At 40.4% G+C, this 26,285-nt stretch overlaps 1 protein-coding gene across 1 annotated transcript in view; it reads left to right on the top strand.

Moving 5' to 3' along the window:
* slc6a13 (solute carrier family 6 member 13) overlaps window positions 1-22,481 on the top strand; it is a 32,386-nt gene extending 9,905 nt beyond the window's left edge. The window contains exons 8-24 of the mRNA XM_071922736.2: window positions 387-406; window positions 1,166-1,201; window positions 1,665-1,704; window positions 6,533-6,733; window positions 8,939-9,073; window positions 10,761-10,901; window positions 11,678-11,759; window positions 12,418-12,550; window positions 13,424-13,558; window positions 16,797-16,900; window positions 17,336-17,460; window positions 18,461-18,573; window positions 19,505-19,642; window positions 20,268-20,370; window positions 20,869-20,969; window positions 21,322-21,492; window positions 22,317-22,481. Coding sequence (XP_071778837.1) covers window positions 387-406; window positions 1,166-1,201; window positions 1,665-1,704; window positions 6,533-6,733; window positions 8,939-9,073; window positions 10,761-10,901; window positions 11,678-11,759; window positions 12,418-12,550; window positions 13,424-13,558; window positions 16,797-16,900; window positions 17,336-17,460; window positions 18,461-18,573; window positions 19,505-19,642; window positions 20,268-20,370; window positions 20,869-20,969; window positions 21,322-21,492; window positions 22,317-22,481 — 1,943 coding nt within the window. The remainder of the gene's footprint in view (window positions 1-386; window positions 407-1,165; window positions 1,202-1,664; window positions 1,705-6,532; window positions 6,734-8,938; window positions 9,074-10,760; window positions 10,902-11,677; window positions 11,760-12,417; window positions 12,551-13,423; window positions 13,559-16,796; window positions 16,901-17,335; window positions 17,461-18,460; window positions 18,574-19,504; window positions 19,643-20,267; window positions 20,371-20,868; window positions 20,970-21,321; window positions 21,493-22,316) is intronic.
* Window positions 22,482-26,285: the final 3,804 nt, after the last annotated feature.

Raw genomic sequence — 26,285 nt, 5'->3', positions numbered from 1 at the left:
GTTGAACTGTTCACTACTCTACATGCAACCTGTGACAGGGTGTCATGAGCATTGCTTCATTTTAGGGTTAGGGTTAGAAGGGTTACAAGCCAAAAAAGGTTGAGAACCCCTGCATAGGACACTGATCTTAACATGAAAGATAACATAATTAGGAGTGGAACGTGAGCCAAGTAAGCCTTGTCTTAGGGAAAAGAGGCAGGATCTCATGCCTGTGATGAATGAAGCCGTCGCACTGAGCCTTTAACTTTATTAACTGATGTTTATCCAGTGCCTTGAAAACAAAAATCCTCACAGATAAAACACTGACATCATCCGGGATGCTGTGTGGCACATATCACCATCCTGTGGGCCATGATATTGGATACATAATTTTTTCTGATTACCAGCCATGTGGCCATGCCGTCAAGTGGAATTAGGTCTGTTGCTGTCTGGTTGCAAAATCACTCCTGTGGCCGGGAGCTATGTACTGTACGTGCTGAAAGTTGCCGGGAGATTTAATCTAGGATGAATTACCAATGTGAAGCACTGAAATGAAAGGTTTCAAGGTTTTGTAGACATATATGTTGTTAGTTATTTTTGAAACGGATGCAGAAAAGATCAGTTCAGACATATGTAGCTCAGACATAAAAAGTCAAAACTTCTACAAAACCAAAGTCAGGCAGACGGCTTAATTTTGAGAGAAAGCAAATGTCTGGAATTATAATGTATTTTGAGGTAGGGGTGGGTGGGTTACAAAAAAAGACCTCACCCTAAAAGAACCTGTCAGACAGCAAAAGCCAAAACACGTCACCCCTCCCCCTCTCCCCCCTCCCTCCTCCAAAAAGGCCCTCTGGATTGTGAAGGCTCCTGACCTTCAAACAAATGCCCTGAACTGGGCCACTCTGGACCCCTGCGGTGGGAAAATGTTCTGAATAGGCGACTGGGTCTGTGAGGAAGGGATCCGGTTGAGGGAATAAAGACTCTTTTCCGGGGGCTGAATCGAGGATGTGTTTAGAGCAGGGGCTTCACCAAGCAGGAGTGATGTTTTAATTACCATCCGTCAGAGCAGACAGCTTAGAAACTCCGCCGACTGGAGAAATATTGGGGGCTCTCTCAGTGTGTTTCAGGTTCACGAACTTGCTGTGAGAGGCTTACAGGGTTTGCAGGCCTTTATAAAAGAAAAAAGTGGCAAACATCTAGCAGCATTATGTTCTGTCTGCCCATTCATAGATAGCCGAGGCAGAGATTATGCTTTTTTGTATCCTTAAATCTCCTTAAACCACGTTCAACCTCCGTAATACTTGAATGTGTGTGTGTGTGTGCACGTGTGTATAAACATGCGTGCATCTGTGATACACAATCTGTCGGTTGCTCTTGTGGAGAGAAAGGCCCTGGGAGAATGAGTGTGTCAAAAGGTTACGCAATCAGCCCACCACGCTGAGACGGCACAGACCTCTAGTGTGCTGTGGGGAGCGAGTGTGTGAGTGTGTGTGTTTGTGAATGGAATTAGAGGAAGGGGGGTGGGGGGTTGGGGGGGTGGACTACAGAGTGGGTGCAGAGGGGCAAAGCAGAGGGAGAAGCTTATTGAGGGCTGCACCAAAGTTTTGCGTCTCACAGATCCCCGCCCCTCCATGCACGTTATATAGTGAAACCTGTAACACCGACAGGCCATTATCTGGTAACACACTCAGTCCTGGAAACCGTCATCATACGTCATTATGAAAGGTGAGTACCTTTGAGCAATTAATTGATTTACTTCCAATAATTGATCATAGGCACCCCCATTATTGGATTTTTTGTTCAGTCATGGATAATACGTAAGATTGTTGCTCTGTGAGATTGAATGACAAAATTTCCTTAGATTGTTTTGGGTTTTTTTATTGTTTTTTTTGTCAGCAGAGTTGGGTGTAAAATGCAGCTTATAATGCTAATTTATTTTTAGGATCTTTGTAATGCATTTAAGCCGTGAAATGGTACTTCAACTTTTCCAGTCAATGATTATAGACAGGTGTTTGGAGTTCAGGCCTGTAGTATTAATGTATTACTGACTGACTCATTACATGCAGTTTATATTCAGCATGTGAGCATGCTCATTTTGATGTTCATGCAGATGAGATGTTCAGAAGCTAGATCAAATGGGTTTGAAAGCACTGACCCGGGACAAAAAGTGCTTGTGTAGAATCAAGTTCACCCTCAGTCGATAAGTAACTTAAGCACACATGGGTCATTTTGCCCTTTTTTCTTTCAGAGGGAAGTTATTTTTCTGAAAAAGAGATAGAATACTGTTATTATAGATTATTGTTTAAAACATGCATATTGTTTTGTAATCAAAAAGTTCTGTTCCTACCATTTGAGAAATGTGACACCTAGTCTTACAAAATAATTTATAGAAAATTAAAACAAATTATAGAATTTTCCTAAACTAAAGTAGACAATTTAAGTCCTCAGTTGACAAAAATGATACTGCTTCTGTACCTCTCTATGGTAGAGCTATTGAATGATAAACTTCATTTAGATTTTTTTTTTTTCTTAATATGGATCTATAGCATTTTGGAAAATAACTCTTCAACTGTATATTAGCAATGCACACAGATTGATAATTTCTTACTACTTCCAAACATACAAACATACATCAAACATGATTCAGCATCATGTGCTACTACATCTTCACTGTGATCAGGTATGAGAAGTGTGATGATGCCCCAACCTTATGTAATTCAGTTATGTATACCAATGCATGTCTGAAATTATCCAACTGTGGAAGCAGTGGGGTAAATTATGAATATGCTGCACATGTTTGGAAGAGTAGACCAGAGTGTTGCCTTTGTCTGTGAGATGCCACAAATACCAAGCACAAACAAATACACAGAAGAAGATTATTTAAAATCCTTAGGCTCTTTTACAATCTTTTTACTCTGTGGTGGTTTTTCACTTTCACCCAGACAGCAGAATGTTGACTCTGCTTATCTCAGATAGGGTCACTCATGGTCAGTAAAGGTATACATGCAAAATCCAAATTTGAGAGGGGAACTGATATATTGTATCAACTCCAAACAATAGAAATTAACATAAACATGCAAATAATAGCAGATGGATTTGCTGAAAAGGGTTAGGGTTAGTTAAGTATTCCATCATCTTATTCGATATCCAGTATTTGGATATTGAATTATTAATTGAGTACAATATGCAAACAGGGAACCCCCCCCCCCCCCACCATTCTTCATATGTTTGCACGTGTAATGGCACATGCATGATGATGTTTGGCAGAAGGACAGCAATACCTAATATTACTTATGTTTTGTTTCGTCTTGCATTTGTGGTTTAATGAGAATTATATAGCAAATACATAATTGCGAAAAATGTGTCATATTTGCCTTCCAGTTTGCTAAAACGCTAGGGTGCAGCTCATTACCTTGTCTTTTGATCAGTGGATGTATGATATATGGACTGACTGTGTGTGACTGAGGATTAGCAGCCTGTCAAAATGATAGATGTTCAAAACAGAGCACAGTGTGGCCAGTCGGTCAGTCAGTTAGTCAGTCAGTTAGTCAGTCAGTTAGTCAGCCTGTTCAGCTTCTCAGAGAGAGGTGATGTTGGCACTGCTACCTGGGATAAAACCCCGCCAGCCATGCCTAGATGAGGTAATTCTCAATCTTGGCATATTTTCTCACAGCCTACTCCTCTTCTCTCTCTCTCTCTGTAAACATCTCTGTGTGAAAAAAACAATTTCTGCTCGTCTCCACTGCTAAAAATAAGGCTAATATTCAGTCTCACCTATTAAAAGGACTCTGAAGTCTCCGTCAGCGCTCTAGAAGTGAGATATTTGGCTTGTGGGTCGAGCTGCCCAGGGCCCACACAGAAACTGTGAAAAAGTAAGGTAAACTGTGATCCGGCTGCCTGGCTATTGGAGGCTCTCATGTGCCAGCACAGAGCAGTAGCACAGAAGAGGGGCTCCACTGCCTTTGTTATACCAAGCCTTCATTCCCACCAAGTACCTTCTGAAAACAAGGGGCTCTATTTTTACCACTGGCCACAATTTGGCTCCAGTGCTGGGGATTTTGGCTCCTAGAACTGGTCCAACCCCCAACCCCATACACACACAGCGCACACACTCAAACACACTTGTGCTCCACCTCTGCCCTTTGCCAGTATAGGAGCACATTCCCAAGGCTTCTGGCCCAAATGGGTTTCCATCTCCCCCGTTGTTTTAGAGCTGAACTTGTCAAGAAAGCAGGCGTCTTCATTGGTCCTGTGAGACCAGGTTTGAACGCACGTGAGATGTATATTAAAGATTGTTTTATGTGTGTGTGTGTGTGTGTGTGTGTGGCCCAATTGCTTTATGTGTGTATGTGTGTAACCCAGTAACGTGTGTATGTGTGTTAAAAAGAGAGAAAAGGGAGGGAGCATTTTATTTCTATACTCTTGCACCTGCCTGTGTTTGAGCATGCCTCCTGCAGACTGATCATCAATTTGTTTGATTTGAACTATAGCAACCAACGTGTCTCTCATCATGAAGAGGGAGGAAAAACAGAGAGAGAGAGAAGGAAAGGGTGATAGAAAGGGTGGCGAGAGGCCTGTTAATGCAACTTGACAGGAGTGAGCACAGTCAGTGAGCTGTCTGTTTCCTCCACAGAGAGGGGTTCATTCAGCAGCACTGGCCCCTAAACCAGGTCTGGCCAAGGGCTTGACCGACTTCTAACACGGTCACGTAACAACTAGCCATCACCAAACTCCCTCAAGACAGGAAAGCTAGTGACATTTGCCCCTATGTGAATGTGAACAGCCATATTTGGCACATCGTAGGTACAGCGGAAATTCTTGTTGAGAACTAGCCAGGGTCCTGAAGTTCCATCTTCTCACTCGCGGTCTTAAATTTAATCTTCAAATAATCCCCCTTTACTACAGCTAGGTACAATTCACGGTTAATGTTTTGTTAAAGGAATCACTATTGTCGAACATTTGTAAAACAATTAGATAAGGAATTCTACATGTTATTGTAAACCTGTTAATATATACCACTAGATTAGATGAAACCTTAATGATCCCATGAGCAAATTGGTTCGTTGCAGCAGCAGAGACCAGGATATAGATAAGAATAGAACACACAGAGTCTTGAAGATAATACGACATGCAATTAGCATGTTGAGAATACTACTGCAGACATATAATTGTAGATAATGCATCTTTGCTGACAGATTTACAGGTTAGAAGCGAAAGTGTAATTGTGCATGGTTGGCTGTTCCTATTATCATGTACACAGATGTAAGAACATATGTAGGGAAGTGTGTGCAGTCCAGCAAATGTGCATGATTAGCTGTTCACACTATCAATAATTACAGATGGAGGTAACATGCACGTGCAAATGTGCACTGTAAGCTCTTCAAATGATTACATCATATTTACAAATGGAAGTAGCATATGTAAAGGAATTTGTCCAGAAATATGTATAAGCTCATGTATTTCTGTGTATATGCACATAAATACTGTATGCAAGATCATGTGCATGAGAACAGATCAGTTTCTGCAAGCAGGGATAAATGCAAACACGGTTTTTGATTTTCCCAGATTGACGGAGACCCTTGAGAAGAAAAGTAGTGTTTGCTTTATGATAAAGCTTTCATATGTGTCAGAGAGGTAATAAATCATACACAGAGGCAATACTAGAGGATCAAATGTAAACCCTCTACTTCCTAACATTGCACTGTCTCTACAAAGCTGTGATAAAATATTGGTTAGTTTTACTACTCTTCCACAGGGCTTTGTTTTTTTTTTTTACCTTTATTTATCCAGGGAAGGATTTGGATGCTTATTTTTCAGCAGCGTCCTGCTTCACACTCATCCAATTACACACATTTACACCTGGAAGATGCCCAGTAAACCACAGTCAGTAAGTTGGTCACTCTGTAGGAGCAATTGGAGGATAAGTGCCTTGATCTTGCTCTTCCACCATGCCTCATTACAAATACATGTTGTGGGGCTTTGTTCAAACCCACAGAATTTTAATTTAAATTCTAGTCAAGATCCCAAGGTTTCCAAAGATATCAAATATGTTATTCTGAATTACAGGGAAATGTGTATAAAATGATACCCAAGACATCTAGAGTTTTTTTACATTTGATGTAATGGTGCAGCCATAAAAAGATGGCGTCTTGGGTTTGAATATTTCACTAAATATAAGCATGATAGCTTGAATCAAGTGTTGGAACGAGCAGATAGAGCATATGTATGTGACATTGTCAAACAGTATGGAAAAATGGCAAAACTTTGAAGCTACTTAACGGGAAATTTAAGGGGAAAATCTGGGTGCTAAAGGGCACCTCTCTAGTAGTTGTTGAGGGAGAGGGGGCATTACCCTTTCACACTCTCAGGTTTTTCGAGCCTCTCCGGGAATTTGAACTGATAACCTTCCAGTCGCATGCCGCCCTTCTCTAACCTTTATACCATCACAACCCCCCAGGTAATGTCAATGTCTATCCCTTCATTTCTTCCTCATAATTATTCTCTCCTTCCCCTCCTCCTGCTCCTATCCCACGTGTCTCCCAAGGACGTACAGGTGACACGGACAACTTGTCCAAGATGGAGCCCTCCAATGGACACAGCCGGCCCCTGGACATCGTGCCCAGTACAGAGGAGAAGATGAAAGACAGGGGGCAGTGGGGCAACAAGCTCGAGTTTGTCCTGTCAGTGGCTGGAGAGATTATAGGCCTGGGGAACGTCTGGCGCTTCCCCTACCTGTGCTATAAGAATGGAGGAGGTGAGTTCTGAAGTTGCTTATCTCTGGTTAATTTTGTTAATCAAGTCGCCATTTTGACACAAAAGTTTCAGTTTCAGCAACCAGGCCATCAGTAAGAATATGTAGTAAAAGATATAACGCGGCAGTGGACTTAACTATTGCATTGACCATTAGTTCAAACCTTTAATGATTACTAATATTAACAATGAATACAGCCTTAAGTCCATTGCTAATCGTTGCTAAAAAGTCTTAACCGTTTACTGGCTGAATGTTTGTTTTACCATGTCATGGAGCCATGAGGTAAATTTAATTCCAAGCAATAAAGACCTTAAAATGACATGAATTTTTATCTAAGTGTAGGTTAAAAGGCATGTAAAATTACTCAAAATGCTAATTTGGAAGTATGAAAATGCATTCAAAAAAACTTTCAATGATTTGCAGTTTGTGTCTCATTTTTAGATATTTTTTCACATTTCTGAGGCTGCTAAAACTAGACTTGTAAATCCCTACAGCACTGTGCAAAACTCAAAATGTGATCTGATCAAATCAGAGGAAATGCATGTGAGTGCGAGTTTATCCTGCAGGCAGCAGGATGCTACACATCTCACTGCTCCTGTCTAGTTTGCATCTGGAGTCCCAGCCAGGCAGCAGGGGCTTGATGAGGTCAAAGAGACAGTCTTCAAAACTTCAAAACTAACTTTGGTAATTGTCTGCAACAACTGCTTTTGAGTACAAAGACTAAATGTGAGGTTTTTCAATGCTGCTCAATGGGACTATTTGACACAAAATAACTCCCTTGATGTGAACTCTCCCATGTAATCGAGTGCTGAGATCTTCAAATGCTGTTTGACATGCTGCTTCACACCCACCTTGGATCATAGAGAATAAACTGGTTGAAATTGTAGGATCTGACTTCTGACTATCTGACTTCATCTATTCAGAAGATTTGTTCAACCAGGGGAAATTTGTTTCATAGCCCATGGGATATCTGACTTTAAAACCCAAGTGTAGGGTTTGACAATAAGGATTGCCTGATGGCCCAGGGCCAGCAAGCTGTGCGGGCCAGTTGATTGGTCACACAGTGGCCCAATTGGTCCACTGCCCAAAAAAACCAAAGTTTCTGATCCTATTTCTTGCCCAATGATAAGCCTGTTGTCTTGCCTCTCTGCTCTGCCACTGGCCTGTTCTCCTCTCCCCTCTCTCCTCCGCTTTTTCGAGATGGCAACTCAGACAGTTGTGTGGAGTTGACATGAGGAGGTTTGCTTTGAATTACAAAAAGTTTAAAGGCTGTTTGTTACATCATGATACAGCAGTTGTTTCTTTGGGTTGAAAATGAATCCATCCCCCCAATGTTTTGTACCATTTGTTAGAGATTTCAGAGCAAGACAGATCAGCTGTCATCATGCACATACTGTATATACATGCAGCGTTAAGATTAGGTTTGTAGAGGGCCATCCTGAGGACTCTCCCTGCCTCATCTCGTCGACTGGGCAGTTAGGGTTAGGATTATCATGTAGTTTGTCATCAAATGCTTTGGGAGTCAACAACACATTAATATTTTTTCCCACAATCCAAAAAAGTAGTCAGATTTGTTGCTAGTCAATTCTGAGAAGTAAAGCCTCTAGGTGGTCTGAAAATTTGCAAAATCTAGCAACAACAACATGCCAGCTGCTGCAGTCCTCCTTCGGAGGAGCGCTGGCAGCTCTGACAAAACGTAGAGTGTTGGACAAAGTGAGAGTCTGTCTAATTGTGCCATCTACTGCATAGCAGTATTTTTAGATGTGAAGCACCTCATAGATTTGTAGGGGGCTTCGCATCTATGACAGTGTGTGTCCTTGTTATCTTTGGGGAACAAATATCCAATGTTGGAACTTGGGCACCCATGGACAATACAGGAGGCATTGGGATTTAGCTAGTCTGGCAGGCAGCCAGTTGGCTAATGTCTGACAGATTACAGGGCACCTCATTAACAATGCATGCTGTCCACCAATCAGAGCATTCATCAATATCTGGGAATTTTTGATGTCATTCATAATAGGAAGTAGACTAAAATGTTTAAAATGGTTTGATTCTGACAACTAGAGGGATAGTTTCTAAAGATGTAAAGATGTGAAGGTATTCGTTTACACCAAATTTCACCGATTTGCACCAATGTTCACTGACATTGCTTGGCGCATATGAAGGCATTTGACTGAACTGTCCCTTTAACCTGTGTGCTCATACCAGGTGCCTTCTTTATCCCGTACCTTATCTTCCTGTTTGCTTGTGGCATCCCTGTCTTCTTCCTGGAGACGGCTCTGGGCCAGTACACCAGCGAGGGAGGCATCACCTGCTGGAGGAAGATCTGCCCTCTGTTTGAAGGTAATCCACTCATTTTCAAAGGGAATACAGTTTAGATTAGGTGAGATACCATAACACAAAACATGTCTTCAAACATGTATCCAAAGTACCTTACAGTACCATGAGTGGATAGATTAATGGGAAGCCCCAGTGGGACCAAACCGCTAACCCAAGCTGTGTAAGTGCCATGCATTCCCCCTTTGAGTTAGATGGTTTTGCAAGATCTGTTTATCATGCAAATTCAATATGACATAGTTCAGATGTTTCCTAGTTGCATTGTTAACGTTTATGTGTGGGGGGGACTCATCGTTTTGAATGTGTAATGCTTCAGTGTTCACAGTATGCCAGTGTTACTCTGAAACAATTTGTTGATGTGCACTGATAGGACAAGGCAGGGATAATGCCAATATTTGTATTATTATGTGTGTGTGTGTGTGTGTGTGTGTGTGTGTGTGTATTTTGTGTAATATGTATGTGCATTTGTGTTTGTATACATGTGTCTATGTGTGTGTATGTGTGTGCACACATATCTGTGTCAGAATTATCCAGTATGCATGCCACAAAGACGTGGGAGGGCATTGCATGTGGTTGTAATGGCTGGCATTCAGCCAGCACTGGCTAACATCCAAATCCTCCAAAGCTTTAACCATTCAGTTGCCCTCAAATAAGCACAAGTCTGCAGTCAGTCACACATAAGCTACAGAGGATGGAGGCTGGGAAAGAGTCGAGTCAGGCACTTTGTGTCGGGACAAGACTTCGATTTGAAAGTGGCGTGTCTCGTAATTTATTTACCATGTAATGCATTTGACCATAGCATCCAATCATTTGCAAGAGTGGCAGTGAGCTGAGGACCGGTTTCATCAAACACTGCAGAGGAGTGCTTTGTTCAAAGATGAGTTTTGCCTTCTCATCCGTAATGAATGGAGCTGTCAATTCTTGCTTGCCACTGATTCAAGATCAGCTTGGGTGACTGAGACTGATTGCTCATGTGTCAGTCATTAGGGACAGTCACCATCAATACCAGACACTTGAATTGGGCTCAATTCACATTCAACTCAAATTTAAAAGTAAAACCGATTCTCTCTGGTTTTTGCACTGCACTTCCCAGAGATCACTTGGCAATTACTATGTGGCCAATACTGCCAGTAATGTCTTTTTCCTTGGATTTTCTGTTGATTAAGTTTGCTCCTTTCTCTGTTCAGCCATGGCAGCTATCACTGCTCATGCTAACTAGGCTACCCAGTTCTTCCTCTATTTATTCCAAACAAACCGCTGTTGCTGCTGCCAGAAATGTAAAATTCCTGTGTGCCATATTTTCCCCGGGACAGAGCTACCAGACCCCAGGTGTTGGAATGTAGGAATTGTAAAAGCTTTCGTGCACTGGTTATAGGTTGAATCAATATTGTGTCATATCAATCAACAATAGAGAGTAGCAAAACAGACATTCATTTATATGAAAATGTTACGGATTATTAGGTAAATACATGGTGGTGATCTTTTATTTTAAAACAAGTGGCAACCTTGACATGTTTCGACAAATGAAAAATAATGGTTGCAGTCTATTCTACTGTCCAGTACCATAAATGTCCAGCAATTTGTGTTGGTGACATTGGTGCAAAAACGTACAGAGCCAGCACCCTTGTACCACAAAAGGCCGTGTTTGAAGCGACAACAATGGACTCATGTCTCTCGGTGTTTTCTGTTCCAGGAGTGGGCTATGCCACCCAGGTCATTGTGGGTTTGTTGAACATCTACTACATCATCGTGCTGGCATGGGCCATCTTCTACCTGTCCAACTCCTTCACCTGGGACCTGCCATGGGCCTCCTGCAACAACACATGGAACACAGGTCAGACACAAGGCACCATACACACAGCCAAAGACACGCCATTGTTAGACATGTATATATCGTCGCTGTCCAGTCAAAACCTCATCTCCAAAATAACAACTTTTCAGGAACTAAGAAAAATAGCTTTGTTGTCGGCTTGACCACCATGTAGTTTTGAGTTTATTTAATGGGGTTCTGAAAGGGTTTTGTAAGACCAAGGGTGGTAGGACTTTTTCATCCCATAGAGGAGCGTGAAATCCTTCAGCTGAAGTTAAAACATGCAAATCACCAAAATTAGTTATGAGGTTTTCACATATGTAAATCATTTTGAGTGGAGTTTATCCTGTTGTATTTGATAGGACGGCACTATACTTACTCCTTTGGCTGTGTCTTGTGTTGTAGTTTTTTTATTTTTATGCAGGTGTGTCCTTTATTTCATTGTATTTAATTTTTTGCATTATTTTATTATATTGTCTTTTTTTAATAGATTTTTATATATTTATGTATATTTTATTTTTATTTGTCTTTTTTATTCTAGTTATTTTTATTATATATTTTGTATTTATTTTGTTAAAATTGATTATATACGTTTTAATGTTTTGTGCTCCCCTTTTATTTGTCATCATTTCATTTCATTTAGTTTTATTTTATTTTAGGCGAGTGAGCGTTGCTTCACCGCTTCGCCCCTCCGACACTGTGGTGGCATTGTTTCACTTGCCTGTGTTTCCCTTGGAAACCCGAGAAAGCTTGGATTTCTCCACTGGATTGAATGTCTTTTTGTTTTTCCTTCTTTCAAGATTCCTGTATGGAGTTTCAGAGGGGGAATAGTTCCATCAATCACTATGAGAACACCACCTCTCCTGTCATTGAGTTCTGGGAGTAAGTGCCTAGTTAGGGACTGTTGTCCAGCTGTGTCCTAGAATGGCCTTCAGTGCCAACAACTTCACCGGAACAAATATTCATCTTAACAAGTAATTTAATCTTGTATTCCATCCACCTTTTTCTTTAAACAAGTGAAAAATCAGTGAATGGGGTGAAAGCTTTCTTTACAATATACTTTCATACATTCACTTATTTCAAGAATTGTATTCGAACAATTGTTTCAAGATAATGTAATACAAAGTATTGAAAAAGTGAAAATCAATGGAAATCTCACTTTCTTTTATTGGCAGATTTTTTCCATTTGTTTTAAGAAATACGATTGTTAGACTGCATACAAGAGTTTTCTGTTGATTCCAAGGTTTTATAGTTTTGCTAAATAGCCTTTTGGAACGCTAAGAGGCTCTTATCTTCCCACAAATCAATGCATAACAAGATCCTGTGAGGTGATTTGCAGTTATGATATGAGTTCAGACAGATTACATGCTTTTTGTATAGAGATGTGAGCAATGTGAAATGTGATATAATCGATTCTGTCTATGATTTGATTCAATAAAAGATTCCAGTGTTGTTCCTATGTGTGTGTTGGTGGGTGCGTGTGTGTGTGAGTGTGTTTGTGTTGTCTAAATCTATATCATGTGTGTGTATGTGTTTCCAGGCGGAGGGTGCTAAGAATATCCCCAGGTATCGATCAGATTGGCTCTCTGAACTGGGACCTGGTGGTGTGCCTGTTAGTTGCCTGGATCATCTGCTACTTCTGCATCTGGAAGGGAGTCAAGTCAACTGGCAAGGTAAAACAATCCTCCATGGGAATAAAATGTCTCACTTGACATTAGTGATATCTTAAAGTAATAATCCGTGCCATTTTCATATAAATAAAGGCCTGTTCGCTGTTTTGCTGTATATCTGATCGATAGAACACAATAGTGAACCAAGTCAACCTATACCCACATTTGTTAGGTGTTTCCTCAAACACACGGGATGTTATGTTTTACGTTTCTGTCAGCAGAAACAACAGTTTGTTTGAAATAAACAGAAGAAGATCTTGGTTGTTAGTATGAGTAGCTATAGCCACCACCTTTTTCCAAGGAAAAAGACGTTACAGTGTACCAAAGATAAAAAAAAAAACAAGGATCTGGAGCATTACCACTTTAAGATCTTAACGGCCACTGTATTAATGATAAACATCATCACCATCACCATTATTTTTATTTGAAAAGCACTTCCCAAAGCAGAGTTACAAAGTGCTTAATAAGACAAACAGTAAAACAAATGCCAATCAAATTTTGACTATAAACTACTTAGTTCCTTGCTAGAAACTGCAAAAAAATGCACCTGTCTTATCAGCCCAAACCACAAAGAGTGTCCCATTCCCCACTAATGGAGACAGAAGTACATTTAGTTACATACAAACACATTTCATCATAAACAATTGACAATCTAAGTAAAAGTATGAAAGAAGGAGTACGTGTTTGTGAGAGAGAAAGAGAGAGGCAACAGTCAACTCGTCAATTTCAAATAGATTCATTTTCTTTCGTCTCAAACTCACTGTGATAGTTTGGAAAGGAAGGATAACTTGTAAGGGGGCAATCACCATTCCCCACACACACACTTCAGCAGCCCACAGGCAGACCTGTTGAGGAGTGGATGTTGTCTCTCCTCAGGTGGTGTACTTCACAGCCACATTCCCTTACGCCATGCTGTTGATCCTGCTGATCCGAGGGGTCACCCTGCCCGGAGCCTCCAGGGGAATCAAGTTCTACCTCTACCCCGACCTGGGACGCCTGTCTGACCCGCAGGTATGCCGGAAGCACACATGCTCTCGGACTTACACTTATGCTGGAAATACACAGGAACACATGACGCACACCATACACACACGTCAAGGATGAGTATCATTGGAAAGTGTTTCAGTACTGACACCGTTTCTGGTTCTTTGATTTCCTTAGGAAGTCTTCAGTGTCTTTCCGTGTTGAATAGAAGTATATTTCACTGTACAACAGGGTAAATGATGTTCTGCTTAACAGCATGTCACCTGCTCTTAAAAATAGAATTAGACCCTAAAGCAAATAAGTACAAGGTGCGCTTCAACGGTGAGAAATTATATAACTAGTGGTGCGCTTTGGAAACAGGGGTAACAAAGTAGTCACAGAGAAAAGAGAGGCCCAAGGCACTCACAGAAAGTTAAAAAGCCTTTATTAAATGGGCTAGAGTGTGTTAAACAGCCTTCATCAGGGTGGTCTGATGAAGAAAGGCTTTTTCACTTTTTGTGAGTGGCTTGGAACTCAAATTTTTCTGTGAGAATTGCACCCTTCAATTAATTTTCTCTGTGCAAATACCCATAAACAAGAAGAAAACTGTCATTACAAAAATCAACTATTTTGATGCTTTTCGACACCTTGCGATATGTATCCTGCTCATTATACATATTCACACTGATATGCTCACACCCGCTCACCTGCACACACACATACACACACTTTCCAAGCATGTTGAAAGCATAGGATTTCGTTTTTTTTCAATAGAAGCCTGCAGTTACTAGGAGTGTTTAAAGTCCAGGTCATCTTGGTGTGTCACACTGACATTTCCATCAGATGCACGCAGGATAGACAGACAGCAGTTTTCATACAAGCGGCTCAGACGCAGCAGTTCCTCCCTGGCTCCCTGAAAGGAACGGTTGTTCAGCTTATATCATCTGTGTGTTAACAGTTCAAAAATCTCAACATGCTCAGATCTGTGGTAAAAGGAATGTACAAATAAAATGGGTTAGCTTAGCGATGCCCTTGTTGCCATGGCCTCACCTGCTGACATAGAATTCCTTAACTGAATGTCACTGGGGCAGCAGGTATAGGCGTAGAGATACAGAGGATGATCAATACCCAAAACGTTGATTTGGTTAAATCCCCCAGGGCCAACAGGAGGGAGTGTTCCTGCTGTGAACTGGCTGCTTGTAGGTTGGCAATCTAGAAATGTACGATTTTGTTGTGACTTCTTTCATGCGCGAGAAAAACATATTTCACAATATTTGGTCAACTAGTATCTATTCACAGGAAAGTTTTGTTACACCTTTTATGTGGATACAGTAGCTCTGACCCTTGTACTCCTCACTATTGGTTGTGTCCTGTCATGCTGACAGTTATCAGAAACACTTTATTTGCCAAGTACAACAAATGTGCAGGAAATATTCTTAGTGACATAACATAGTACACAGTACATATTTGCACATAGGGTGAAAGCACACAAGGTCCTTACATGCAGTGCAAGAGATAATTGCAGGACAGCAGGACAGTAGACTAAATATAGCACTTTACATAAATACAAAAAAATCCATCACTATGTGCAATCTTGCAGTGTGACATGCAGTGGGTTGCAGGTAAACGTAGGTAGGTAAAAGTCCAGCTGTGCAGTGGAGCAACATACCATGAGGTAGTTATACTGAATAGGATGGAAATGCATGGGAAAAGTTCTGATTTTTAATGAGAATCGACATACAGTAGTTCCTATGGTTCACTCATTATAGGTCACTTCAGATAAAAGCATCAGCAAAATGCCTATAATCCAATATAAATGTAACAGATGTGCCTGCACAACACAGTTCCCCAAGCGATTATTTGAGAATATCTTAATTAAAAGATGACTTGTGAAATGGATGAACCAGGTGATTTAATTTTACAACCTAAATGACCAAGTGGTTGTGTTTTGGGTTACTGATAGACTTCCTCTCACCCAGTGGGCACCGATTCTGACTATATTCTGAGGGAAGAATAACTTGCATATGAAAGAATCTCAGATATATTGGCAAAGCTACAATGTCATCTCCCAGAAGCCAGGGCCAAGTATGAGGGAATCTCAGAGAATCTCAGAGACTCCCATAGGCCGACTGTTAAACACGTGCGGTGATAAAACTTAGCAGACGCAAGCATGAGGAATGTGTCCAGCCGAGCTCCCAGGAGTTATCCACTGCTGATGAGAGAGAGGGGGGGGGGCGTTAGGGGGGCGGGCAATTTCACAACCACTTCTCTATTTTGGCACTTGCTGTTAGATAGCAACCGGCATGACAATCAAAATGAAGTGTCCTCTTCAATCGCTCTCAGGGCTCCGGGGATGAATACAAGCCCTGTGTGTGCAGACAAGTGAGGTTGGTGTAGTCGGGGCCTTGGGAACACCTGCCTTAGTGGAGCGGTGTGACCTGTGCTCATGTTGTTGGCTGGACCCCCAGTCAATCAGAGCCTCAATGCTGGCTCCCAGCTATCTAAAACATGCCCCGGTGCTCTGGGACAACTGAACCAGAATTGTGAAAAACAAAGAGAGCCCTCATTCAAATTTGGAAGTGCAATTTGGCGTTTTGAAGACTGGGAGGAAAAGTACCACACTTGCAGTGCAGTGGGGAGATGGGGATGGATAATAAGCCTTTACTGGTCAGATGATGGCAGGGCGGCGGGGTTGAGAGGGTGAGTTTAGGGCTAAGGAGATTTGGGATTTGATAGATGCAGTGGGAGGTGGGTTGTGTTGTGTGAGAAGAGATGGGGTGACTGGAGGTAACGTTTTCAATATGCAGGAGCACCTCAAGAGGCTGTGTGATTGTCAAAATCAGACCCACCCACCAATGGACGCCATACTGACACAACTGAGCTGAAAAGGCTTTGCAACTAACTTTTCCAAGAGTCTGTTGCTACTGTGGCACTGTTGTCTGTATGGAAGACCTGATGTACTAGGAATAATCTAGTTTGGTGTTTACCTGCTGTACCTGTATATTGTTTAGCGATGTTCCATGTTGAGACAAACACCGGTGGGATAGAGCTTACTCACTAGTGAAACTATCAGAGTCTCTTTATGCCTGTTCGAATCACAATAAATTGTCAGCATTTTACAGATGACAGCGGGGACAGCCAACTATGTAAAAGCAGCACAACTGATATGGTTAACAGACCTACTAAAACAAAAAAAAACTATTCTTAGTTTATCCTTATGTTAAATTTATATTTATTTGATCAATTAAACAGGCATTGACTATCTCCTTTTTTATTCTGTCCCAAGGTATGGATGGATGCTGGAACTCAGATCTTCTTCTCCTATGCCATCTGCCTGGGCTGTCTCACCGCCCTGGGAAGCTACAACAAATATAACAACAACTGCTACAGGTCAGGATTGAAATGCTAATGCAGTTGACGTCATGATCAACCTAACAACACACCGTTCCCTCTCTACTCTATCTCGCTCGTCAATATTTTGCTGAGCTTAACACAAGGTAGATGTAATTCACCGACTTCCTCAACTGACGTGACCAGGAGAGACTTTGTCTCTTTGGGCATCGTTCGTTATGTTTTATTAGTTAATTATATGGTGACTCCATTTCATCATGTTTTTACCATGACTCTTCATTGAAGTTACACATGCTATTCTGATCATATGCCATTTTGTTGACACTTCAATCCAAAGCACCTTACACTGCTATGAGTGCCTACATTTTTAGCATGGTGGAATCAAAGCCCTAATCCGGGCAGCGTTAGTGCCTTTCTCTCCCCACTGAACCATACATCTTCTGATATTTATATCTCCCTTTCTGTTATTCCCAGGGACTGCCTGTCACTGTGTTTCCTGAACAGTGGCACCAGTTTCACAGCAGGTTTCGCCATCTTCTCCATCCTGGGCTTCATGTCCTACGAGCAGAACGTGCCCATCTCAGAAGTGGCTGAATCTGGTTGGTGGTTCTCTTACTGTGTTTGAAAAAAGGCCACTACATTCAGACAGTTATGCAGAATATCTGAGAAGTGTGCTTTATGACTTCTATTTCTATTATTTCTTTTGGTGAGTTGATTTTGAAAGGGATATGTTTCAGAAAAGGTGGATTCTATGTGCCAAACTTTATCTAGAAAGCCTGGGCAAATATCTGAGATTTTGTTTGTTTGTTTTTGGAGCATTTTTTGCTATACACATATAGGATGGATTGGGCACCTTGAGTGTATTGCATTAACATAAAATCAATCTATTTGAAAGAATGTGACATGGGAAATATATTTCGGAATTTAAAATCAAAATATTGAACCATACGGCTACTTCTACTGTTGCATAAACCATTAGACACATCATCTTTCTTTCAATTTCCACAATATGCCATATTATACAACAGATTCTACTCTGTCTTAAAACTTCTTTGAGGAAAAAGCTGTTGCGATGGTCATTTGTTGCTAATCTTGTTCAGCCAGTTTCCAGGTTAAGGGATTCCATAGCTAGTTTCTTGGAGCAGGTCCTGATGAGATTTATGCAAAGCCCGCACATGAATTAGGGGTTGTCCTCCAGTTTCTAAATCGGCTCTATGGTGTGACACATTTAAACATTTCATTTGCATGAACTGAAAGGGCAGTTCCTAGTATATTGTGGTAGTCTCCTTTGGTGTACCTCAGCTGGTTGCCATAGAAATTTGAAACAATCATTGTTTCATTTGTGGGCAGTGCAGAAGAGTCAGAAGGTTGAAATGCAGAACAGAACTATCACTGAAACGTTGAGCCAAGCACACACTTTGCCTTCTCCATGGCAAGATATCAGCTTTGTGAATCCCAGGGACTGTACCCAATGCTTATTCCATGATATTATCAAAACTTCTTATTTGTAGTCACCACATGACCCTTCAAGAATGTTAATTTGAATGAGAATGCCCATTTTATCCCTTCAAATTCAAATTGTAACCCTGTCTAACTCAGGTCCAGGTTTGGCCTTCATAGCCTATCCTCGCGCCGTGTCCATGATGCCCTTCTCCCCTCTGTGGGCCTGCTGCTTCTTCATCATGATCGTCTTTCTGGGACTGGACAGCCAAGTGAGACCAACACACTCATGCACACACACCCACACACACACACAGACACATTACAGTCTCAGACAGTTTCTGCCACACAGCCCTGCTACATATTATTAATAATAATAATAATAATAATAACTTTATTTATATAGCACCTTTAAAAACAGAGTTTACAAAGTGCTTTGACAGACAAAGTAAAAGCAGAATACTCAAAATTTGATTTTAAAAAGCAATGAAACAATAATAAACAGGGAATAAATTCAGATAGGAGGACAGAGGTGAGAAAGAGCAACATTCAAGTAAATAGTGGGATAATCCTAATATGAAAGCCATGAAAACAATTAAGATAAAATTTTAAGAAGTGATTTAAAAGAAGTCACTGATTCTGCTAGCCTTATCTCCTCAGGCAGGTCGTTCCAAAGTCGAGGGGCCCTGATGGCAAAAGCACGGTCACCTTTAGTTTTAAGTCTAGACTTTGGAACGGCCAGAAGGGCCCCGCCTGAGGGTCTAAGGCTGCACACCGGCTCATATGGGGTCAACATATCTGTTATGTAGCTTGGAGACAGACCCAAACTTTAAAAGTGATCAGTAAAATCTTAAAATCAATTCTAAACCGAACAGGGAGCCAATGGAGAGAAGCCAGGATTGGGGTGATGTGATGTCGTCTGTTAAAACCAGTAAGAAGCCGAGCTGCTGCGCTCTGAGCTAGTTGGAGGCGAGAGAGTGACTTTTAGTTGATGCCAGAAAGGAGGAAGTTACAGTAGTCTAGTCGTGAGAAGATTAGGGCATTTTACTGCAGAGAAGGAGTAGAAATTTGCACGAATATTGCTGGTTGTTTGGCACTCTTTTGGTCAGGCCTGCAATCTGTAGGAATGTCCAAGACCGCATGGCTACACAAACACCATCATTTCTTTGTCTGTGCTAAATACACATCATCTCTCCCTATTAGTTTGTGTGTGTGGAGAGCCTGGTGACAGCCATGGTGGACATGTATCCCTCCACCTTCCGCCGTAAGAACCGCAGGGAGCTCTTCATCCTGGCAGTGGCTGTGGTCTCCTTCCTCATGGGCCTCATCATGCTGACGGAGGTTGGTCACGGTGATATAAGGACGATTACAGAATAAGCATATTATCTTGTGAAAAGGAAGGTTTCTGCATGAGCATATTAACAATGCCTAATATAATCAGCTATAATAAAGGGATAATAAACTGCACTGGTGGCTTGATGAAGGCCCTTTGCTCATTTAGGTTCACTCAGCACACAAACCATGTAAAATACAGTTACCTCTTGAAATGAATCCACCTGTATGTTGAAATATCCCTGCTTTGCCATTTCAATGGGAAGCTTTTCAATTAGCAGATTTCACTTGTGAGTGGAGAGTTTGTTGCCTTTAAGACTTTAGCCAGGCTGATGGCAAGAGCCGAACTCATTTTGAAATGAAACTCCTCAAGTCTACCCACTACAGTTTCGTGTCAGCACTCGGTTCACATAAACAATGAAGCTTCCTCATATCCGTAAATGGTCAGCCAATGGTTTCTTTCATTATATGCACTTGAAGATGATCTCTTCACCAGAATGTTTGCTGCACAGCACATTTTTGCCTTTAAGAATGAAATGCATTTCACACATGCAGCTCCTCAGCTTTTCTCATTTTTGACAGCATGCAGATTTCCTTCCACTTGCTCCACCTAAACCTCTGTGTGTCCCCACAGGGAGGCATGTATGTCTTCCAGCTCTTCGACTACTATGCGGCCAGTGGGATGTGCCTGCTCTTCGTGGCTGTTTTTGAGACTGTTTGCATTGCTTGGATTTATGGTGAGTGTGTTGGCCAGGCTATGTGGGAATGCATGGAGGGGGGCATCAGCAAGACAAAGGTTTTATTTTCACAAGCGACATAAGCACTATTCATCCCCGTCCACTGCCCTCTAGCACTGGGCCAATCCATAAAATTACAGGGTCTTTCTTGTTCGACTCGCAGATTGGGAGGCTAAAGGCTGAATGAGTTCTATATTACTTTAACTTGATGGTTTATGTCTAATGTTCAAGTGAATTAAATTAAAAGTGAATTAACTAAATGAGCTAAAAAAAAAAATCATCCTGAAGTATAAGCCTAATATATTAAAGCAGAGCTTATGGGAGCACAGCATTAAACTTTATTATTCATGAAGAGTATTCAACTGAGATTTGTGTCTTTTTTCTTTAGATCTCTGCTGCTGAAATAGAATGAATCTTATCATGATTGTAGGTCACAGTTGATTGTTAGAGATTGATGGTTGTCTCCACTGTGTTTCCCTCATCTCTCCCTGATTATAGGTGCTGACCGTTTCTATGACAACATCGAGGACATGATTGGCTATCGCCCCAGCTCTCTCATCAAATACTGCTGGCTTTTTTTCACTCCTGCAACATGCTTTGTGGGTTTCACATTCATTTTCAATACGCATCTCCTTACACTATCCCATGGCTACACCCTTGAAATAAGAGCACCCCCTGGTGGCTGATGTTGTAAATGCATCTCAATTTGCATATCACCACAAATGGACAAATATGGTTTTCTTTTTCTGGTCAAGCTGCAAAGTCAAAAATCTCTATACATTAAAAAAAAATTAAGGCTTAAGGTTCAGGTGGGGTTAAGTTTAGTCTTAAGGCAGGGATAAGGTTCATATTCAGCTTTTTAGTTAAAAAGATTGACACATTTCAGGTTTGTAGCTTGGCCTAAAAACAGCAGAATAAAACCACCAAACATCACTGTCTGTCTCTACTCAGGGAACCTTTGCCTTCTCCTTGATCAAGTACACTCCTCTGAAGTACAACAATGAGTATGCGTACCCATGGTGGGGCTACGGTCTGGGCTGGATCCTGGCCCTGTCCTCCATGCTGTGTATCCCCCTCTGGGCGGCAATGAAGCTCTACTACACCCCTGGAACACTGAAAGAAGTAAGTGGTGCACAAACACTGTCTGTCTTAACAGCCAATGCAGCACTGCCTTTTCTCATTTCAGAAGAATAGACTTGTTTGACATCATTTCTTGTCCTGCAGTGCATCCAAACATCAACATCTGCTCTTTCCAGTTTAGAGAGAGACTTTAGTGCATATTGCTCTGTGTGATGGGCAGGGTTGGGTAGTGACAGAATATACTGTACGTATACAGTATTCTATTATGTAAACTAAAAAGAAATTGGATTCTGATTACAGATACTTGTGAAAAATTAAACGTTTACTTCTGGGAATACTTTATAGAGAATTACATTTTTTTATAGTGAAAGCAAGACACTCAGAAGGCCATTTAAGTAGTTGCAGGTGTTCTACGTCTTTATAAAACACAGCATCGAAGAAAATTGTTGTTGTTTGTATGCAAACCTGAAATACATTTCCTGAACTTTGTAATTTTACACTTTTTCTCATCTGTACCTTTATACCTCAAATATGGTAATATGGTAATATAAAGTAATCTGAAAGTAACTGGCAATAATCAGAATACATTACTAAATTTGGGTAATCTCTTGGATTATGTTACTGATCACACATTTAATGAGGTAACTAGTAACTGTAATGGAATACAAGTAACCTACCCATCCCTGGTGATGGGCCAGAAATACCAAATAAAGTCAATTGAAGAAGTTTCCATGTTTGTACTCGGTTCCTCTATCTGTTTGTTCCTCTTTGTGTAAATACCCACAATATAACAGTGCGACACGGCAGGTTTTTCACTATTTTAACCCCAGCTTTCCCTTTCCTCTCTCTCCTCCTGTCTTTTATAGCGCCTTGCACTCCTGACTACTCCTTCCACCGACTTACCCAAGACCAAGCTGGAGCAGGAGAAGCTGCTGGCCATCTTTGCCGCGGACGGCGACAGCCTCTGTCAGAAAGCTCCGCCCACCAAGGACGGCTACTTCCCCGTCGATGAGAAGGAGTCTAATTGCTAGAGTCCTGATAGTTGGAACCAGAGCCTCCGAGGGGTCGAAGGTTAATCCCCAGCTGTGACACTCTGCCTGGCCTCATCCCAACACTCTCCGCAATACCTCACCACACAAGGTGGCCAAACAGGCACAGATGCAGACTTGCAGAGTGAGTCACCTGACCTGTACTGTCTTCTTCTGCTGGTCTTATTGGGGAAACAGCGCCGGTTATTGTTCCTGGCGCTTTCCTTTTTGTACGGTACCTTCACAAATGACTGCCTCGCCATTCATAAAGATTTTCATCCTTCTACGAGAGAGTTGGTCCCCATTTTTCCTCCCCCTGCTGTGCAGCATTTGAACAAGGAAAGTTCTGTTGATTTGTCATTCACCTGTGGCAGAGTCGCATAAACATTTGAAAAACTTAGTCTGTTGTTTTTACACAGGGGCTAAGAATTTACACTTGATCATGTCTGCTTTCTAAGGAAGCATTTTTTTTTCTCATTTTCATGGACATCTCTAATGTTCAATTAGTATGACATGATGTACATTCTGTTTATTCATTGTTCCTAACAACTGGTTGCTGTGGATGGAGCGCTGGAGGCACCACAGTGTGTGTTTTCTCCAATAGCACTTCCACATCATGTTGACAGCTCCTGCTTACTGTACAATACAGTGCAGGGATCAATATCGGGGTCAGTTGATTCTAGCATTTCAGCATGTGGATCTTTGTAAATAAAAATTAAAAAATCGTATAAATGCATACTAATAACCAATGTAAAATGCAATGACTGAGAATGTTCTGTAAAAGAACTGGATTTTCAATTTACATAGGTGAATTGACCCCAACTCTGGTAATTGAGCTTCGCCTTTACTTCAGATTCATTTTATGTTCATAGATTCAGTCTATGTTTTTTTTATTTCTCCTGCTTAGCTATACCAAGCTTAGCAGATTTGCATGTAAATCTTTACAGGATCCATTTTTGCAACAAATGTATACTTTTTCATACTTTTTTTTTTATTATTGTCATGATTTTAATTTAGTGTCAGTGTTGCCTCATCTCCATTGCACTGAATTCCATGAAATTAAAATGTGAAGTGCCTAAAGGAGACAGTTGTGGTAGATATGAACAGAGCAGGTGATTTGAAGGGTTTCATTCCAATACGAGATGTTTGCCATTTGAAAATATTGGCACCTACTCCTATACATGATTTCTGATAGGCTTCTGACACATCCATATGTCACTATGGATAATTATTGAAACTATCAGGTGACTCAAGTCTTTTCCTTCCAAAATACTGTTTTGGGACGTTCTCTGCTTTTACAGTACTGTGTAATGAACTTCAGCCTGATAAAAACATACTGTAGCTGTTGGAATGAAACTCTTCACTTATAGGGTTTGGAAATACTTTTATAATTGTATTTTTTCTGTGTTAAAATTCTTTGGGGTTTTTTATAATGGGAAAAAAACAACCTTCAACTGAAACATCCATATCCATTTCTACAAAAACATTTTGTATATTTTCTGGGACATATGGCTTATTTTTCATCACATGTATGCTCATGTTAGATTTTAAATGTTGTAATATTGTCTCTTTTGTCTGCATGAGATCGGGGGCTTATGATTGATTGATTCCAAGATTGTTTAGAAAGGAAATGTACTGCATTTTAGCAATACAGTCTTGACATATGATAAACTAAACCATATTTTCAAATGATAGTGTATTTTCTTTATCTGATATCTCAGTTGCTATTTTATACTATTTTCCTAAAATATATTAAAAAGAAAATGATAAATGAAGCATTTTGGGGTGTGATGGGGTATCTAAAATGATGCTGCATTTTCAAAAATGTTTTCGTTGTACATATTCATCATCATCACACAGTTAAGTTGCAATATATGCTGTACATTGTATTTGCTCTTGGATAATTTTTTGCATTGATTAACAACTTCATAGTCTACTCTTACACTGACGAATGTAAAAAATAAATAAATAAATAATAATAATCATAATAATAAAAAAAGGACATTTATATTAAAAGTTTTAAAGAAAAGCTGACCTTTGATTTCTCATGTTTCTTTGCAAGTGAATACAAAATGTTTGTATACATAAATCACTAGTATACATATGTGTGCAGCTGCAAGCAGTCATTCTGGTTTTCAAGCCAGTTGAATATTCAATGTTATCAGCTGTCAAGGGCTGGATGTGGGTGTTCAAAGATCAAGTTTTGACACTCTTGACTATGAAATGAGTCAAGAGTGTCAAAACTTGATCTTTCTTTCTATCTACTTTCATCCATCCAGTAACATACTATAAAATATATCACTATATACTTATTTAAATCCTATTCTTTGATGTATCCTACTACTACTTGCTGCTGCAGCAACACAAAATCCCCTCTGGGATCTTTTGAATTTCATCTAATCTAATCTAATATTGTAACAGCTATGGTCTTAAATGTGCATTTATCTCTGTAATTACATTACTGTGAATGGCTAAACTATCAAAATGCCACCAATGAGCAGATTTTTCATGGAATTTCATGGAATTCAACACGATTGCATGAATTCTTATAAAGTTATAATCCATTAGTTCCCATATGCACCAATCACAACCAAACTTAATGTTTCGACATAGTTTGCCATAGAGCACATGCAACACATTTGTCAAATATTTGGTGAACTAGATTCTATAACATTATTTGACATTTAGAAATTGTTTTACACACATCATTTTTGAAGCATAGTAATAATTTGTACTGGATCTCTTGATGATTTGACCGATTTTCTGACCGGCTAGAGTTCATTGTAAGTTGCACATTTATTGGTGAAGAGCGGCCATGTTGTTTACACTTGTTTTATATGCTGATGTATCTCCACTAACAGTAGCTATCAATTTTGGAGCAGATTATCAAAACAGGGAAGTTGCTTTTACACCAAAGATAATAGCAAAAGAAAACATAAAAACAAAACATAAATTAGGGGAAGATCCACCCTCTGTTAGACTATGGGAATCTCATATCTCTTATCATATAAGATCATTGATGTTCTGTCTTTAGAGAGATTAAGATACTTCCTTACGGATAACATTCAGGTCTTTGTTAAGAAGAGTCCATTGGAACGGTTAGGTGTAAAAGACTTGGTGAATTATGTATGACTCTTACATTGTGTTGCATAAGCTGACATTTGTTTATGTAATATCAACCTCAAATTAGGCTATTTGCATGTCCATGTTCCTTCTTTTTTCTTTGTGTAAATCTCATTCTTTGCTTTCTTTTTTTTTTACCTTCTAACACCAATGCTGTTTGAAGGTTAATCATATCATTTGTACTGACACTGATACATGAAACCCCAATAAAAAATAAATAAATAAATAAAACATCAAAATGAGAGGAAATCCAACACACCATCATGGTCAAATGGCAAACTTGGAGTGCAAAGATAGCTGGACATGTACATGTGTGAGTGTCATGGAAGTGTGGGATTTGGCTTTTTACACCTTTGACCGGGACAATTGGAGTGGATTGGCAACGGTCAAGCTCTGTTATGGTGCAAGCCTCGTGTCTCTGCCATGCTGCTGACTATCCCATGGGAAACTGAACACACAACTTTGAAAATAAATAAACAAATAAACCAGGGGGTTGAAGAAATAACACAGCAGGGTTTCACAACCAACAACTGACCTTAACCTCTGTATGATATTAAAACATTAGCAAAAAACAAGATCATAATCATCTGAACAGAAACATACATACACATCTCTCTCTCTCTCTCCCTCTCTCTCTCTCTTTCTCTCGCTCTCCCCCTCTCTCTCTCTCTCGCTCTCTCTCTC

This window comes from Centroberyx gerrardi, chromosome 4 (assembly GCF_048128805.1).
Source record: "Centroberyx gerrardi isolate f3 chromosome 4, fCenGer3.hap1.cur.20231027, whole genome shotgun sequence".
NCBI classification, from domain to species: Eukaryota; Metazoa; Chordata; class Actinopteri; order Beryciformes; family Berycidae; genus Centroberyx; species Centroberyx gerrardi.
The sequence above is the reverse complement of the archived record's forward strand: the minus strand, read 5'-3'. Positions and strand labels throughout refer to the sequence as shown.